Source organism: Silene latifolia, chromosome 1, assembly GCF_048544455.1.
Source record: "Silene latifolia isolate original U9 population chromosome 1, ASM4854445v1, whole genome shotgun sequence".
Classification (NCBI taxonomy): domain Eukaryota; kingdom Viridiplantae; phylum Streptophyta; class Magnoliopsida; order Caryophyllales; family Caryophyllaceae; genus Silene; species Silene latifolia.
Genome location: NC_133526.1, coordinates 194,387,980 through 194,405,435, shown reverse-complemented (window position 1 = coordinate 194,405,435; position 17,456 = coordinate 194,387,980). Strand labels below are relative to the sequence as shown.

Sequence of the window (17,456 nt, the reverse complement as noted above, 5' to 3'; positions counted from 1 at the left end):
TTTACTCCCAAGTCAATATAACTATATAAGTATAACAACCCGATCCACCACCGCCGTAACACACCCCATCTAAAGATGAGATGTTCAACTTTGGGCCCGTTTTGTCCTCATTTAAGCCCAAAAGCACAAGGCCTTGTTACTAAGTGGTGGGTGAAATCCTTTATAAACATATCACAAGCTATATATTTTCCCAATATGTGACAAATTACTCTCAATCATCTCTTAGAGTGTTATAATAAGCGAAGTATATAGATAAAATTCTTAGATGTAGGAAACGAAGGTATATAAAGTATTTTGATTTTTTTTTCTTATTTATGAACGAACCCATCTTAACTATTGTCGGAGAAATGCTCTTGCGTGCCTTAAATGAGTACATAAAAGTAGACCCGGCAAAAACAACTCGACCCGAAAAGACTGACCCGAGATTCGAAGTGGCCTGAACTACATCACCCGAATGTGATCCAAAAACCCGAATTGACCCGACCCGACCCGAACATGATCCGAGTTTCCTTGATCCTAACTGACCCGACCCGAAACCACCAAACCCGAAAATGACCGGACAAAATATAACTCTAATTGAACCGAAAAGACTTGAAATGACTATTTCTCTATTATTCACTGACTCAAAAATGACCCGACACGCTTGACCCGAAACAGACCCGAAACACGAAAGGACCCGTCCCAGCCCGAATTAACCCAAACTCAATGAGAAACCCGAACAAACCCGGCCCGACCCAAACCCAACCCGTTGACCCGTTTTGCCAGGTCTACATAAAAGACCTTGTATTGATTCCGACATTGTAAGCCTTGATCCGATTCTGCATACCCATATTCGTTTTTAAAGTGGATTTTGCCCAAAACTATATACTCCCTCCATTCAACTCCACCTTACAAGTTTCTTTTATCACGTTTGTCAACGCAGCTTTTACACGATAGATATCATTAGCTGCGTATTTACAAAAATTATAAAAGTTAGATATTTTTAATGTACTTTTAAAGACGAATCAAATAAGATCCCACATAAATATATTTTCAGTTATGTATCGAGAGAAAATTGAAGTTGAATGTCCACTTGTGAATAGTGCACAAAATACAAAGTTGCAAAGTGGAGTTGAATGAAGGGAGTAGAAAGTAGAGAGCTCATAAAATTACTTAAGTAGAGTTCGCCGGAGCAAAGTGTTTAATGCTAATCACTTACTTCTCTATCTCTCTCAACTACCATTATTACTAATCCAAGCTATTGTTTTGATTGTTAAATTCTCAAATTACGGTTCTATAACTCAATTACATCACCATTTTTCATCACATTTGCTAGAAAACCCCCAAATTATCTTTTGTTTTCTGTAAAAAGATGAGATTTTGAGAGATACCCAGTTCAATTAAGCATATTTTCTAAAATGGGTCAACCTCCAAGCAATCGTCCTCCTTCGTTTCGGTTCTATCCAGCTGAGGTCTCTTGTTTTCCCTCTTTTTATTACTTTGATTTGATTTATTTGATGAAATTGACTTTGTTGGGTTTGATTGTTTTGTAATGATGAATTTTTTGATGAATTTAAAGTTTAATCTTTCCCTTGTGCATGCAAAATGGTGATCAGTGGCGGAACTAAGGGGCTAGCAGGGGTGCTGGAATGGTTACTGGATTCGCTATGAATACGTCCTTACCAATTCGCGATTCGCTCTTACAAATGTGCGTTATATGTATTTTCAGTAAGCAACATGTTAAGATTATGTTAAGATTATAGGAGGGAGACGATAATAAGGGAGAATTGCATTATTGAATTGTGATTCTTATGATAACAATACATCTATTTATAGTCTGAACCCTAATAAACCCTAGACGGTTGCCGCCATATTTTGTAACCTAACCCTAATAGGCCTAATATCCTAATACAACATGATAGAAATCGCTTTTAACAATCCGGGATTCGTAGGGTACCTAGCGAATTCGGTAAACCATGGGTGCTGGCCCCCTAGGCGATAAAAAGTTTGAAATTTTTGGTTAAATTTTTTATTTATTTTATTCTGGTTTAAACTGTTGCATTAGTAGTTCGTCGTTCTGAGTGTAAATCCTGGTTCCGCCACTGAAATTGCCAATCTGAAAAGGTTTTGATATGTTTGAAGTGTTGAATTATATTTGCTCTTGGTTGGGTTGGTTCAATGATTGGCGATTTGAATTTCCGTCATTGTACTCTGATTTATCATGTCATTTCTATTTTTCATGTTTTTGCGGAATTGGTTATGATTAATTGACTGTTTATGGTCAATTCTAGTGTTACTGGGTCAGGGTTTATCTCATTGGAGTTCTTCTGATTTTGACATATTTTTTCATGCTTATTTGATCAACTATGGGACTCGGAATCTTTAATCTAATGTTTATACTTTATACTGTAGTAGCATCGGAGCCAACAACTTGGTTGTGAATTCTCGCACACAACCTAGGACTATTTATACTGTTGTTTTGGCATCCTTTAGCTGTGAGGTTTGAATTTATTCCCGAAACATTGTCCGTCCTACCATAGATGTTGTAGTTATTGTAAAAAAAAAGTATTGTGCTTGGTGGTGAGACACTTGGCTTTTAGCATTTTGAGAATATATGTTATGAATCTTGAGTATTTGTTTGTACGTGTTAGTGGTGTATTCATGGGTTTTTTCTCCACTTCTCGGGTTGGGAGAGAGTTCAGAGGTATGACTAATTTGAGTGCTATCCTTTCTGTCTCTCTTTTTTAGGTTGCTCAAATGGATGCCATTTTACAAAAACATGAAGGTTATGTGCCACCTCGTGATTTTCTTGTGGCTTTGGCTCACAGATTCAGGTTTGTTTCCGATGTTAACTTAGATAAGCTGTTGTACCCACTTTTGATGAGTATCAAACTCACCTTGAGTTAATTTGTGACTCTAGTCAATCGCCAGAGCGAGCTGGGAAAATAGTTGTGCAAATGAAGCAGGTAGCTTGAGCCTTTAGGTCTAAACATCTTTAATTCCTATAATCTTAAAAAATGTGATAAATCTCTTTGAGCCTTTTCTTGTTGTTAGGTTTCGAACTGGTTCCAAAAGAGAAGGTATGCATTGAAGGTAAAATTGGTGAAGTCACCTGTAAAGCATAGCGCTTCATTTGTTACTCCATTGAGAAATTTAAACCTTGGTCTCCAACAGATGTCTACTTCTTCAGGTAGGGTCAGTTATGCTCGTCAAGCATTTTCTGTTATTGTTTCCCTGATGTCAAATACTTGCGTGGGTTTAATATGATTATATACCCCTTTTTTTCTTTGTATGTATTCGTGGTTGTTGTCTTTGACTCTTGCACCTTTTTGTGTAGTGTATATAAAATGTTTTGAATTTACAAACTTCTCTCATTTTGTTAACACCTTTTTATATGCATTATGAATATGCTTCTGACAGCTTAGTACAATGACGACAATAAGCTGCATCAAGTTTAGAGATCTTTAGTTTGATGCTAGCTTTGTTCCTTATTATTTGTGTGTTTTTTAGGACAGAATATCAAACTTACAATCTATATTTCCGAAGCTAAAATTGCACTCATAAGAAAGGTTCATTTTTTTACTCAATAGTTTTCTTTTTGCGCCATATAAAGTTCTTGCTAATAATATTACAAACTTGAGTACAGTCAAATAAAGATTTTAGGTTATATTTTTTAAATAAACATCATAAATAATAGGGTTATTTCATGAGAATAATCCAACCTATATCTCGTCTTCTCATATTAATCCATACTACCGATTAACTGAGAATAATCCAACTTATAACCTCATTTCTCTTTCACTAAACTCATGGAGGGGATAACTGATGAGCCGGTTACCTTAACTTATTTCTCTAACAACACTCCCTCTCCCCTCTCTTTTTATAATAAAAAAAACTCACTCACTACTCACTTTAATCAAATTATAAAATGAGTAAAAGCCTAACAACCACGTCTCTCTTAATTAATCTACTCAATTAACCTACTAATAACCAAATCATACCCAACTACCTATCAATTAAGATAATTAATCTGTAATGCCTAGCTCTCTTCTTCTTCTTCACTGTCAAAACATACCCAATTACGGTTTTCTTGGAAAAAATCCAAATCAGTTGAATTGAATTCATTATCTTTTTCCGTATTTTCCCTAATTTACCCATTTAACCTCATACAAACTCCTTCCATAAAAATTGAGGTTTTTTACTTCCTGAATAAAATGAAAAACTAATCAATACCCAATTCAATTCAATTAACAGATCTGGGTAACACACAAACTCGAAATATGAAGAATATTTTCCCACACTCTTTCGTTAATCAATATCCAATTCAAATAATTAACAAATAAATTATTGTTGAGTGAAGTGTTGTGTGCTAATGGCAGGTGTGGATGATGGAGTAGGTCCATATGAGAGAAATGAAAATGGAATGAGTAAAGAATATTTCCTATTCAATTCATTTATCTTTACTAAATGATGAAGGTTACCAATGATGAAGAGAGTGTTGATGATGGTGTTGATGAAGATTGTCAGATGAAGAAAAAAATGGAGGAAAGTTATGTACAGTAGGAAAGATTGTCTGTTGATGGTGTTATGAAGAAATGGGGAAATTATATACAGGAGGAAGAAAACAAAAATGAGTAGGTGACCTGATTGTTTACCTGTAGTAATAGGTCAAAAATAGGCAAAGTTCAGTGAGAGATAAATGAGGTCATAAGTTGGATTATTCTCAGTTAATCGTTAGTATGGATTAATTTCAGAAGATGAGACATAGGTTGGATTATTCCCATGAAATAACCCTAAATAATAATGCATTGAGAATGGAAAATAAATGTTACACTTGCTATTAGTTTTTGAGAAAGATCAGTTGGGGGTTTGTGTTACACAAATAATAAAACACTCTAATGAGTAGTATGTATATAGTTCAGCTTTGTGCTAGGATAAAACACTTTGAGTATACACATATTCTCTCTAATAAATTTTTTATTTAATAAATCATTCTCATAGTTGATATAATAGCTTAAGTATTGGATATAATTTAAGATATTATGAAAGACACTATTGATTGCCTTGTGCATCGTCTGAGCATTTTTCCAATATCAGCCTTAAGATAAATATTATGAAATCATTGTTGTGAATAAAGTGATATAACCTGAGTCATTGCTAATAAAAGGGCTATTTTTTACACACGAAAACCGTCTCAAACTGCAAACAATCTTACGCAATAACAATATAACAATTAACATTGTCGAGGCTTCTAATTACGTCTTCATCATGAAATTCCAAGAACTTTAACATGCATGTGGAGAGTGGAGTAGTACACAGTTTGTTGCATTGCGAAAACGTAAGGTGGTATAATTATCCTTATGATGAAATTAATCTATTAAATTTCAAATGCGGTAATTAATCCCATATGATTTACCAAAAGAGTAAAATTCAAGTGCTCTTCAATTCATAAGAAGTACCTTCTATTTGCCTTATTACTTCAACTGTTAATTTGTAACATGACGACACCTGAAACAAATATAACAAAATCAGTTATCAATTAATGCATAGTAATAGACAACAGGAATCATAGAACTGATAATTAAAAAATATAAATCAAATGCATCCATCTACAGCTGGGATTAAAATGAGCAAATGGCATAAAAAAGACACAACTCTTTGTATAATAATGTACGTACAATAAACAATTGGACAAAAAAATACATTGAAACTAAAACATGAATTAACAATGAAGAAAGGGAAAAAAATTTATGAACAGGAAAAAAATTTGTATTGAGGTTAATGTGCATGATAGTGTATTTATATATATATATATATATCTGACAAAAGCTCTATATATAGTTTGATTATGGTATATGAGTTGAAGTGAAACTCATTATTTCATATCTTAACTTTATTTTCTATTCAAATTTGTATTGAGGTGCGATGTTAAAGAGTAATAGGAATTTGCACCTTTTCTATTCAAATTTCTTATCGGTCATATTTTTATTCTTCTATTTATTGATATTTTATTGAACGAAAGTTATAGCCAATATATGCTCGAAAAGTTTCTCTTTTTAAGTATAGATATTGATTGATTGATTGATTGATATTGATTGATATTGATATTGTTATTGATACAATCGGACTTTGGCCAAATAAAATCCAAACCCGAAAAATCGATCTGCCATTGATGAACTTGACATTTCACTTTTGAACTCTATCCTACCTCCATTTTTCAATGCTTTTAACTTCCGTACTGAACGCAGGTATGCATTTGATTTGACTCTTACTTTTTCTTTTTTCTTTTTAGTTTAATTAATTTCACGCTTCGTGAAAAAAGTCGTTAATTGAAGTAACTATTGTTGTTTGTATGATTTGATTGAATGAATTAAGGTTTAATCGCATATGCTGATGATGAGCTGATCAATCGATTTGTGAATGGTTATTTTGTAGTGCATTTACTCGCCATTAATATCATAATTTGCCTGGTTTGGGGCTTAAATTAGGGTTTCTTTGGTAATTGGCGGAACCTCGATGAATTAGAGTAGCATCAGATCGTGTAAAACTTAATCAACTCATTCAATTTGCTGTTATTATCTACTGAGAATTCAGTTTGTTTTGTGTAAGACCGTTGTACGAATGTGTCGCCGTTATTATTGTTATCATTAATTGAGGTGCATGACGTGAGAAAATTAACTTAAAGACGGAAATTTAATTAGCTACAGAGAATTCACTTTGTCTTGGGTAAGATCGTTGTTGTTATTGCTATCATTGAGTGAGGTGCATGCCGAGTGGAAATATCGCTTTGCTAATTTACAATGCTATCATTAACTAGTTTTTGTAATTTGAAGTCGGTGTTTAATTTTGTTTTTAGAGATGTTGGGAGTGCTAGAGGAGGCAGAAGGCGGTCCTCAAAACACGGCACTGGTTAGACTTGGCAATTTACTGGAACTTGCATTCAACAAGGTATTGATTGATAAAAAACTTTTCGATTGACTAAATACAACAATGTTCATGTAATATCAAAATGTTAATTGATTACGAGACTGTACTTTGAGGTGAATGATGAAAGTTGTGTTGGCTACTTACTCAAAAATTTCTGTTAGGTGTCTTCTATCATAAATTTGTTCACTGAAAGTAACAGATCGGTTTAACTTTTATGTTTACAGTTGGTCTTGTTTCAGACAAACCATTTTGGTCTGAAATAATAAGACGAGATTTTTTAACCATTTTTCAGCCAAATGTGACCACTATTGAAAAACAAGTTACCATAAGCTATGACACTTACTGTACCATTGTGGTTACATTTAACCATAAAATGGTCACATATTCCCCCGTCTGAGTTTCAAACGAAAAGTGGCCATCTGAAACAAGAATTTGTGTTATGTTTATTAATGAGATACGTAATTGTTACTTTACGCATCAGGGACACTGATGTTAATTAGATGTTTGTTTTGGTAATGTGGCAATATGAAGAGTGTTTGATATTTTATGATAATGCACCATTGAAAGTGATGAAGAGTAGCGGACTTGCACATCATAGATTGTTCACTATTGTGTTGAGTGTTAAGTACTGATGCAGGCATCAGTGTTTCACTATTGTGTTGGGTGTTAAGCATATATATGTTGATACTTTGTGATACATCGGCATAGTGTATCTCGAACTTGGTTATGTTGAAAATTGAAACTGTTTCCAGAACTCAATATTGCGAGACCTTTTCCAGTTTTGCCATGTTATATTAGTTCTTACTTAGCAACGGAGAGAAAATATAACATCAATTGCGAATCCTTTCCATTCTGCCATGTCTTATTAGGTTTTACCACTGCAATAGAGAGAATATAACATTAATTGTTCGTTTTACATAATGTGTTGGGTGCTGATCATCCATTGACATTTTCTTGCAAATTTAAGAAATCTTTATCTATGATGATCCATTTTCCCTCTGTAGTAGACCTGTATGTTTTCATGATTGACTGTCTGTGTTTAAAGTGGCGTTATGTCGTAGATTTCTTGTTTAGAGTATCCACCTTCCTTCTAGCGCTTTTTTTAAGGATTTTGTCTGACTAAATAGTGCATTGTCCCTCTCATTTGAGAAAAGTTCTTATTATTTAAAAAAAGAAATCGTCAATTCATATTTATTATGCCAAATGGCTGTACAATATACTCCAGGGTCTGCAGGTGTGGAATCCTATGCTCAAAAATATCTATGTTCTAATCCATTCATATCTGAGTTATGGGATTAATAATTGCAACTATTGGAGCAGTACTACGAAAAGTGGTCTCGAACTCACGTTGGAAGATACAAGTACGCGTTCCATCTTCTTGCTTGAGGAGCTTCACCGAATTTTGTTCTCTCTCTTACAAGAGGTCTCCTTGGGTCAAGATGTGGGATTGACCTTATCAGACGATAATCATAGGGACTCACCAGAAGAAATACTTTTGCTATTGAGATGCTGTTGTCTTATAGTATGGTTGCATCCACACGATCAAACAGTCATAAAAAAAATTAAGGATGTTGTTGCCTTACTCCGAAGATTGTCCCATCTTATTTGTTCTCTGAGCAACAAATCAACTGACTCATCTATCCGTTTTGTAAAACAGATGCTTGAGGTAATCTTCATGACTCATCTATCCGCCGTGGATTTTATGTATGATTCCCCCCTCACCTAGAATCATATGTCTGCCACTGTGTTCACTTAGTATGGGTTTTTAATAGAAAGGTATTGTCTCTATTGGATTCGTCACATTATTTTACTTCTCTGGTCAGCTGTTCTTTTTATGTGCTTTCATATTACTCAGAGACTGCAGCAACTGTCGAATGTGTTAAGAAAATTTCATGCCTTTGGGCTTAAAACAATTTGTTTGCATGTTGTGTCTTGACACACTATAATTGTGGATTGTGGTATGTAGAGAGTCAGGGTAACATAGATGGGCACCCAATGTCCTAGGTCAGATTTGTGCTCGTAAGTCGATAAGTTGATTGTTAGGCCTACTTGGATATTCTGTTACCGACACACTCAATCTAGTGCGTGTAATAATTTGGAGGTTTGTAAATTGAACTTCCGACTATTTTTGAGGCACAAAATTGCTCTTCCGATTTTTTCTTTAAAGTCTGATTTTACATCTGCCTTCTGGTAGTTACTCTTGATGGTGCAACTAATCATTTCCGGTGCGTCTACGCGTTTACCAAGTTTCTAATAAATTGTTTTGTAATAGGTGGAATTAATTGGAATTCTATATATAGGTATATGTGGATGAAGTGTTTGCTGACAGACCTTTCCAAGAATGCCTAGCAATTTCGGAGTCTGTCTCCTATCCCCGGCAATCCCCTTCAATTTGCTCCACTTTGCAGATTAAAAGCGTCCTAGAAGTCATGACTGCTCATTTTTTGTTGTCGGTTCCGAGAGACTATGCCCTTCAAACTTTCCTTGAAACTCTGATTTGGACAGAGAAAAATGTGCAATCTCATCCTGAACTTTCTATAACTGTGGGATTATCCTTAATCAAACACCCAGAGGTGCTGTCAGTTCCTGTGATCTTTAGATCACATATAGTCTCTTTGGTTTCTGAAGCCATCGGCATCTGCTCCTTTCCACATATGGCGGGTGTGAATGTCAGTAGATCAAAACTTTATCTGTCTGCATTTTATGACGCAGCCATTTTGTACAGGTCGCTTTTCTCTAAACTGATGACTAGCTCACAAGGAAAAACTGTGAACGGAGATTTTCAGTCTCACTTTCAACGCGGTATATTTGATAAAGTTAACTTGATGCTTGCGGATATGAACCATGCATGGAGAGCACAAATCAGTGAGACAACATCCATTGTGACAAGTGATGCAATATCTTACATAAAGATGAACATCCACATCATTGGTAAAACTGATCAAGATAATGTCGTTACCTTCATGAGTTCCGTGGTATCAAAAATTATTTGTGCTGAAACTGACGAAGGTTTACTGGAAATGGTCAGGGCAATGACACTGCAGGATATATGTCTGTTAGCTTCAGCGATAAAATTGATGAGTTGCTCAGTGTTGCAAGCAACGAGGTGTTCTGATAATAGAATAAGCAAAAACATGGTTTTGGATAACAGCCCTCTATCTGGCATTATGAGCTGCTTCGCACAGTACAACCTCTTACCCGTGAAAATCCAACAACTCCTAATTGATGGCCTGAAACCAGTCCCTTCTTCATACGATGAATACAAATTACTGTTTGTGCATTTTGCTGGGCTCTTATCCTCATGCATGGTTAGTGGCTTGGGTATCCTGGTTAAGGGCTGTTTATTTTTGATGCTTGCTCTTTTGAACACCGTAATTTGGAAGGAAGGAGGTTCGGATTTTCTGAGACCACTTGCAAATGACATTTCACAAGCCAATTCCCCTAGCACGCCTACAGAGAATACTCCTAATAATACTTCTGGTAGAACGAAAAAGGTAAACTTAATGTTGCATTGATGTTTCGATATGATTGCGAATTGCTTTCTCCTTTTGTTAGTTTGTTTGTAATTTTTCTCTTAATTGATGATGTTTTATGCAGAAAATTCTTTGCGTAAGAATGGCATCAAAATTTCAAAGCGCAAGACGTCTTATGTTGAGGTATATAAGTCCATTGCATCAAAATTTCAAAGCGCAAGACGTCTTATGTTTAGGGTGTAACGTTGCTACGTAAACTTTGCTCAGAAGTTGATATTTCTGTTCACTGTATCGATTGAAACCCTTGCATTTTTAAAAAAAAAATTCTGTGAAAATTTTTATGCTACTTTTTAGTATTTTTATTTCGCTTTTTTGGCTACAGCTCTATGTATGGTGCTGTTCTTCAGTTTTTTGGCAGTTCCCTTTTATTTTACCTTTCCCGCTACTCGTAACATTTCTGATAAGTTGTCTCTCATTTGCCAGGCGGCAGACATCACTTGACTCTGCTAATATCTCAGATGAGGAACCTTGCAATGGAGAAGCTTATTTGAAGTGTTTTACATCTAATTCGAAGGATATAGCCGAGTTGGCTGATTTCATTGTGTGCGAGCCAGGAAAAGACTACACTTCTTGGCTGCATAATAGAGAAAAATACAGGTCCAAAAGACGGGAAAAATTAGCCAAGCGACGAAAAAAGAGGATGATAAAGGTGTGTCGTTCCTTACGTCACCAAAGTCGTGTTAAATTGTAATTATGTGCCGTCAAAATACAGGTCCAAAAGACCCTGAAAATTAGTCAAGCGGCGAAGAGATAGGACGATTAAGGCGTGTCATTTCTTAGAATACCAGTCGAGGTAAATTATAATTCTGCACCGAAACATGGATCAGTATCAATGAACTAGCTTGGAGGTCCTTGCCGGTTTGGATCAGGATCAATGCATGACATTGAAATTTGAATGGCTAATATTAGAAGATTAGGATTTTTGATTCGAAACTGAAAAAAGACATCATCAAATAGCCAAGATTAGAAGAATTTAGCGGTGACAAACATTGTCGAAAACCTTGTAGTCTTACGACCTGCAAGGTTATATGTATGCATGTAACTCTGTAACTCAGTTAACCGGTATTGTTGCTGTAAATTGGTGATAGTTGTTGTTTTCGTCTTCAGAAACCTAATTTAAGCAGTTAATGTATTATACAACTGGTTGTATATACAACTTATTTAATGTAAGCTTTATTATAAAGTTATCGAGCTCTACTAACAAAATTATCGAGCTATGATACAAAGTTATTGAACTTAACATAATAATTATTAAGCTCAATAACTTTGTAAAATAACTCAATAACTTGTAAAATAGCTCAACAACTTTGTGTAAGAGCTCAACAACTTTCAGGTAGTTGTACAATGCTACTATACAACTGGTTGTAGGATAATATTTGTGTAATTTAAGACTGCCTATTTATTTTCGGACTCCATGTCTCCTCGAGTCCTAGTGTGTGGGTGAAAAATTGTCGATAAGTTTGATCCGGACTGAATCCAAACGAATCCTTATTAGAAAATTACTCTGCATCCAAATATGATCTCGATGGTAATGACATAAATTGGATGTACACATGTTGGATTACCAACTAAGTACAACTAACTTTGTACAAATACCAAAAGAAGGTTACCTTGAACGTTTTCTAAAATAGAGCAAACAATTTCGTAATCTATCCATTTCGTTGTCGAAATTATCTCGAATCAGAGCATATTGTTGAAGGTGATATCGTAGCCATCCTAAATAAGATGCTTCATAATGTTATACGTACGCTATAGGGGTATTTCATAAAGAATTTCCCTTTCACTTGTAAATTTATGGTTCAAATGTTGAATGAATCACGCATTTACCAGAATATATAACATGTCTCTATCGAAAAAATTTCGAAGATATCGGTGTATTAATGTAGCTTATACCACATTCTTACATTTTCCTAACACAAGTATTATATATACACGTTACAATTTGAGCTGTTCAACGTTGCGGGCCAGCCCGGCCCAACCCGCATTAGTGGGCCGTTATTTTTCTAACCCAATCAGCCCGCGTGCCAGCCCATCCCAGCCCGCCCCTCTACCCGGGCCAGGCCAGGGTCCCAAATTTCCAACCCAGCTCGGCTTGATTGGCCTGCTAAAAATTCAAAAAACACTATATGGGTCGGGGCCGGACCAGACATTATGGAGCCCAGCCCGACCCCTTTTTAGTGCCGGGCCTAGGCCACAAATTGGCAGGCCGCCCTCAGCCCAGCCCAATGTACACCCCTAGTTACAACGGTCACTGGTCAGTACAGACCTCGGACATCGTCGTTGTTCGTAACAATAGTCGTCGTCAATAATGTCTACTTTTTCTTCAATAAACACCTCCAATAAGCGAAAAAAGAACGGATCGGCAATTATTAATTAGAAAATCAATTAGTTTAAAACGGATTAAATAGAATCCGTGTCCGAAAATAGAACATTAATAGATCACCCCCCTTATACTAAAAGAATAAGAGTTTCTTAAAAATTTCCCGTCTAAATGACTTGATTCGTTATAAATTATAAATTATATTATATCTACAATTGAGGCAACTATTCTATGCAATAGATAATTTTATTCCGTTTAAAAAGGGTAGTGTTTTTTCAATTTGTATGAACATATTGAAACGATTTTTTTAATTTTATTACATAAATGAAATTGCACTAATTATAGGTACGATGTGATAGAAATATTTCATTATTATTATTTTTTGAAACTAAACATGATGACCACGAACATTTTTTTAGCAAATACGTTCTAATTAATTCTATTATTCTGTCTTTTGAAACAGACGTATTGCAAGTTGAGAGTATTCATAAATTGTTTTTGTTTTATACTTCTAAAAGGAAAACCTTATGAATAATATTTGTTTTCTTATCATTTAACTTAATATCTATCTCTACTCCATACTATGTGAACATTTAAACTTTGGTTAATTTTTAAAAATTTTTAATTTAACATATACATAAACATATTTATTACAATACATATCCTTCCATTTTTCAGCTTTTCATAAACACTCTTGCTCGAGCTACTCGCCTAACTCTGGTTTTTTTAAGAAGCCCTTCATTTGAAAAGAAAAATCAGCACCCGATCTATGATGTAAAATATTTTTTTATTTTTTATCTGATTGTATTCTCAATGTCATTCCTTCACGTTTATATTACGCCTTTAGTGAACATAATGATACAATAACAATATTTTTTAAAATAAAGTTAATCTTATGCGAAGTATAAGTGTTGAACCTCCTTTTTTTCTACCTCTTAATAATATATTTCTTAATTAAATTTCAAATGGAGTTATTATAGTGGTAAAATTTTCAAATTCTCTAATATTTCTATCTAAAAGTAAATTTCATATTTAAATTTCAAATGGAGTTATTACAATGGTAAAATCGTTAAATTCTCAAATATCTCTATCTAAGAAACTGCGCATTTGCGCGGGATCTATACTAGTCATAATTAACCTTAATTAGAACCAGAAAAGGCAGAAAATCAAAGGTGTTGGATCGTGATGCTCCCAAAATAGCATCATGTGGAGGTCCACATTTGCATGAATCACGTACCCTTACTTACGGTTATGTTAAGGGCACGCATATATAACCTTCCCAAGATTTGAGCTATATTATGGTCAAAGATTTTGTTGGATCATCATCATCATCATAAAATAAAATAAAAAATAAAAACCATCGATTTTTGTTCAAAATATTCGTCTGAAATATGAAACGAGTCAAACAGGTAGATGAAATAAAAAGTAAAATGTTTAAAAAATGCTTATAATATTATCCTATATATTCGTCTTAATTAAAAGAGACCAACTGCAGAAAAAAAATAAAAAATGGCGAAATAATCGATGAAATAATTTAAAATAAAAATCTCAAACTTTTCATACTTGTTCATACGTTCCTTGATAAAGTCTCCAAATGAGAGAATTAATACATGCATACAAGAAACGTTGGTAATTAACTAATTAATAATTCTAATTCTAATATCCCCGTGCGATAAACTCAAGACAGTTCGTCTTTTACAAGTCTTTGTGAAACGTTTCCTCCTTTACACATAGAGATCGGTATTTATTCTACTACACATAGAAATTTCTAATAATTGTGATCTAAATAGGGTAGTCATGACGATCATTGATCGATCAATTGGAAAATTAACAACCAATTAAGCAATAATTTTAGAGAGACGGTCATACGATAAACTTTTGATTAAGGTGATACTTAGTCGACGGTAATTAATTAATTAAACTAATGACGGATTAGGAAGTGGCAATGCAAAAGGGCTCCCAGAAGAAGAGAGACCTTCTAGGCTCTTTACAGCCTCTCAACATGGGAACTAGATACTCTCCTCCAACTGTTTCAGCTTTCACTAGTACCACTTCCCCTTTTGGTACCCCTTTAACGTTATGGCCTAAAAGTAACTTGTTGGTATCTTTTACCACTTGCGGGGAAACAACAACGCCTTTCGCGCTGCTCTGTTTCCCAGCAAGTGGTGTGAGCAGAGCGACAGCTGCAGCGGTCGGGCTATCGCTCCTACGCCAGTAGTACTCGTAGGCGTTCAGCACGTCCGCTGCAGTTTTCGCTGTGCTCACCCTGGGTCGAGGTGGAAGGAGTGCACTGACTTTTTTCTGTGCCGGCTTGGATTCTACCTCGACCTGTTTTCCCAGCACGTCCTCATCTCCCTCGTCGAGGGAGGTGATGACGGTCCTGTTAGAGGTACGTGGCCAGCTCGACACGTTCCTGGTGCTCGTCAGCTCCATCAGCTTGGTCATTATCATCATTGGAGATGCAGTGTGCACATTGATCACCCGTGTTTTAGGCAAACCTGAGGCGGCCTCGCTCTCCTCCATCACAAACGTCAATGCATTCGCCACCTTCGCTACCACACCGTCACTCACCTGAACATCGTCACCAACATCCTCAACTACTTCATCATCCTCATCTTCAAACTCCTCTTCCTCATCATCTTCATTGTCATTGTCATTAGTAAGAGTCAGAAGAAGACGTCCGTCCTCACGACGAGCGCGGAAGCAGTTCCTAGACGGAACCGAGACCGCTTCAACGACAAGCCTACCGTCCTGACGACGGGTTCTCATTTCGACATTCGACCCGTCGTCACGGTGGGCCAATGAAAGCAAAGGTGGAGGAAATGACTTCACCACCCCATAACCATTACCATTACCATTATTATTATTAACCTTCTTGTTATTCTTAACTTGATAATTATAACTACACTTATTACCAACGTCAACATAATCATTATTCCTTACAATCACATTTTCCACAATATACTCCTCATCAACAACCTCATGCTCCTCTCCATGATCCGATAACGGGCTCGAAAACCCGTCCGACCCGGTCTCGGACCCGAGACTTTCAGTACAAATCTCCAAACTCTTCTCACTCAATGAACTCGCCCGCTTCACAAGCGGGTGCACGTACGGGGCCGGGTCAGCACCTGACCCGGCCCCGTCCGTCTTCTTATTAATCAAAATGGAGCTCCATATATCCTCAAATGCAGCTCCACCCTGGCCCACCTTCTTTCCTTTATCATTCTCTTCTTCTTCAACTAAGCTTTGTAAATGATCAGAAGATTGAAGCCTCTTCAATGGAAACTCATTGGTTTGTTGCCATTTTTGTGATGACATGTCAGCAGCTGACATACTTCTTTTAATAGTATTATTAATATTAATATTAATATTGTTATTAAGAGAAGATGATATTTTTGGGTTTGAAAAATCAGAGCAAAGTATAGAAACAATGCCCTTTTTCTCAAGTGATGAGTTATGTTCATGTTCTTCATTGTTGTTGCTCATTTTATAAGGACGACTTAGGTTAAGGCACACTGACATTTTTCAAATTCTGCAAAACAAACAAATAAAGATTCTTCCAATTAGTAACATTTAAAAAAAAAAAAAAAAAAAAAAAAGACGCGTAAACTCAAATAAGACCGTTATATGTACACATGCATGCAATGACCGTATACTATACTAACTAAAAAAACGTAAACAGTTCAATTTGTCTTCCTTAAGACAGTTATATTCTTTTTGAATGCAAAACAGGTCAAATACTACTCGTATAAATAGATAGGACGCGATTTTGTTAATCCTTAAACATTTTGCTTTGGGTCTACGTACAAGTTACAACGACCTTATTAGACAATATAGGAGACTAAGTTAAATAACGTAAATAAAATGAAAAATTTGTTTTTATTATAAATTAATAATTTCAAAAAGGGCATTAAAGAAAGACAACTGTACAAATAAGTAAGTTACAAAAGAGTAACAAGTTACAAAGCATTCTGAAAAACATGCAAGTGGTTTAATTTTAACAAAAATATAACAATAAAACATGCATAATGCAAAATTATTAGACATGGGTTTCAATCATAGGGCAGTCAGAAATTTCACCTTTTACTATAAAATTTTGATGATTTTGTTGATGATATAACAAATCACAGCAAAATACAGGTTGTATACCACTTTAGGTATTAATTTTTATTTTATTTTTTTCTGAATTTTTTTTGGTAAAATAAAATAAAATAAAATAGAAACTCTGTTTTTTTGTTGTTTTAATTGTTGATATGTGAAGGAAAAATGAGAAGGGTGAAGAGGGGTATTTGTAGTGCGCATAAAGTGAGGAACCATGTCCACTATGCCTAACGCCACCCATCTAAAAGTTTTGCCTTTTTTCATCTTTTTTTTTTCAAATTTTTTTTCTGAAAATATTTTTTTATGAAAAAATAAAAATTCCATTTGTTTTTCACTATTTATTTCGCCGTGATTTTTCTGTTTGAGTTGTTCTGTGATATGAATTGTGAATTTATGTAATTGAAAAAAGTTAAGAGGCGTCGAGGCGATACAGAAGTATTGAGGCCTGAGGGTCTTTTTTTAGAATACTCGCTAATTCTTTGCAATAGCTAATGTGAAATGCATGAAAAGAAAGTTAAATTATCAATTTAAAACCTTAAAAAGTATATGTAGATTATGCTGAAAAAAATACTTTTTTTTTTGGAGGAACACTC

General features: G+C 35.1%; 2 protein-coding genes across 6 annotated transcripts; one reads left to right on the top strand and one right to left on the bottom strand.

Moving 5' to 3' along the window:
- Nucleotides 1-1,111: 1,111 nt before the first annotated feature.
- On the top strand, nt 1,112-11,626 carry LOC141614775 (uncharacterized). 5 transcript variants are annotated; one of them, XM_074433525.1, is made up of 11 exons: nt 1,112-1,451; nt 1,596-1,687; nt 2,392-2,479; nt 2,728-2,813; nt 2,900-2,945; nt 3,034-3,169; nt 6,836-6,927; nt 8,132-8,572; nt 9,207-10,400; nt 10,504-10,562; nt 10,863-11,626. In XM_074433525.1, the coding sequence occupies exons 2-11, from the start codon at nt 1,629-1,631 to the stop codon at nt 11,128-11,130; spliced, it is 2,469 nt and encodes an 822-aa protein (XP_074289626.1). In that variant the 5' UTR covers nt 1,112-1,451; nt 1,596-1,628; the 3' UTR covers nt 11,131-11,626. The 5 variants fall into 5 exon arrangements, with proteins under 5 accessions (XP_074289626.1, XP_074289634.1, XP_074289628.1 ...); XM_074433533.1 differs by lacking the exon at nt 1,596-1,687 and having other exon boundaries at nt 1,114-1,451; XM_074433527.1 differs by lacking the exons at nt 1,596-1,687; nt 2,392-2,479 and having other exon boundaries at nt 1,115-1,451; nt 10,863-11,538.
- A 2,651-nt stretch (nt 11,627-14,277) lies between these two features.
- LOC141614768 (uncharacterized) lies at nt 14,278-17,019 on the bottom strand. Its single transcript, XM_074433517.1, has 2 exons — nt 16,843-17,019; nt 14,278-16,294 (listed from the first exon to the last, which is right to left on the bottom strand). Exon 2 carries the CDS (start codon nt 16,282-16,284, stop codon nt 14,692-14,694), a length of 1,593 nt encoding a protein of 530 aa, XP_074289618.1. The 5' UTR covers nt 16,285-16,294; nt 16,843-17,019; the 3' UTR covers nt 14,278-14,691.
- Nucleotides 17,020-17,456: the final 437 nt, after the last annotated feature.

What these genes read in the sequence shown, in the direction of transcription:
- LOC141614768 (XM_074433517.1), bottom strand. Translation starts at nt 16,284, where the DNA reads ATGTCAGTGTGCCTTAACCTAAGTCGTCCTTATAAAATGAGCAACAAC.
- LOC141614775 (XM_074433525.1), top strand. Translation starts at nt 1,629, where the DNA reads ATGGTTACTGGATTCGCTATGAATACGTCCTTACCAATTCGCGATTCG. An exon ending in TGGCATCCTTTAGCTGTGAG is followed by an intron (nt 2,480 to 2,727) that starts GTTTGAATTTAT and finishes TCTCTTTTTTAG; the next exon opens with GTTGCTCAAATGGATGCCAT. An exon ending in TGGAACTTGCATTCAACAAG is followed by an intron (nt 6,928 to 8,131) that starts GTATTGATTGAT and finishes AATATACTCCAG; the next exon opens with GGTCTGCAGGTGTGGAATCC.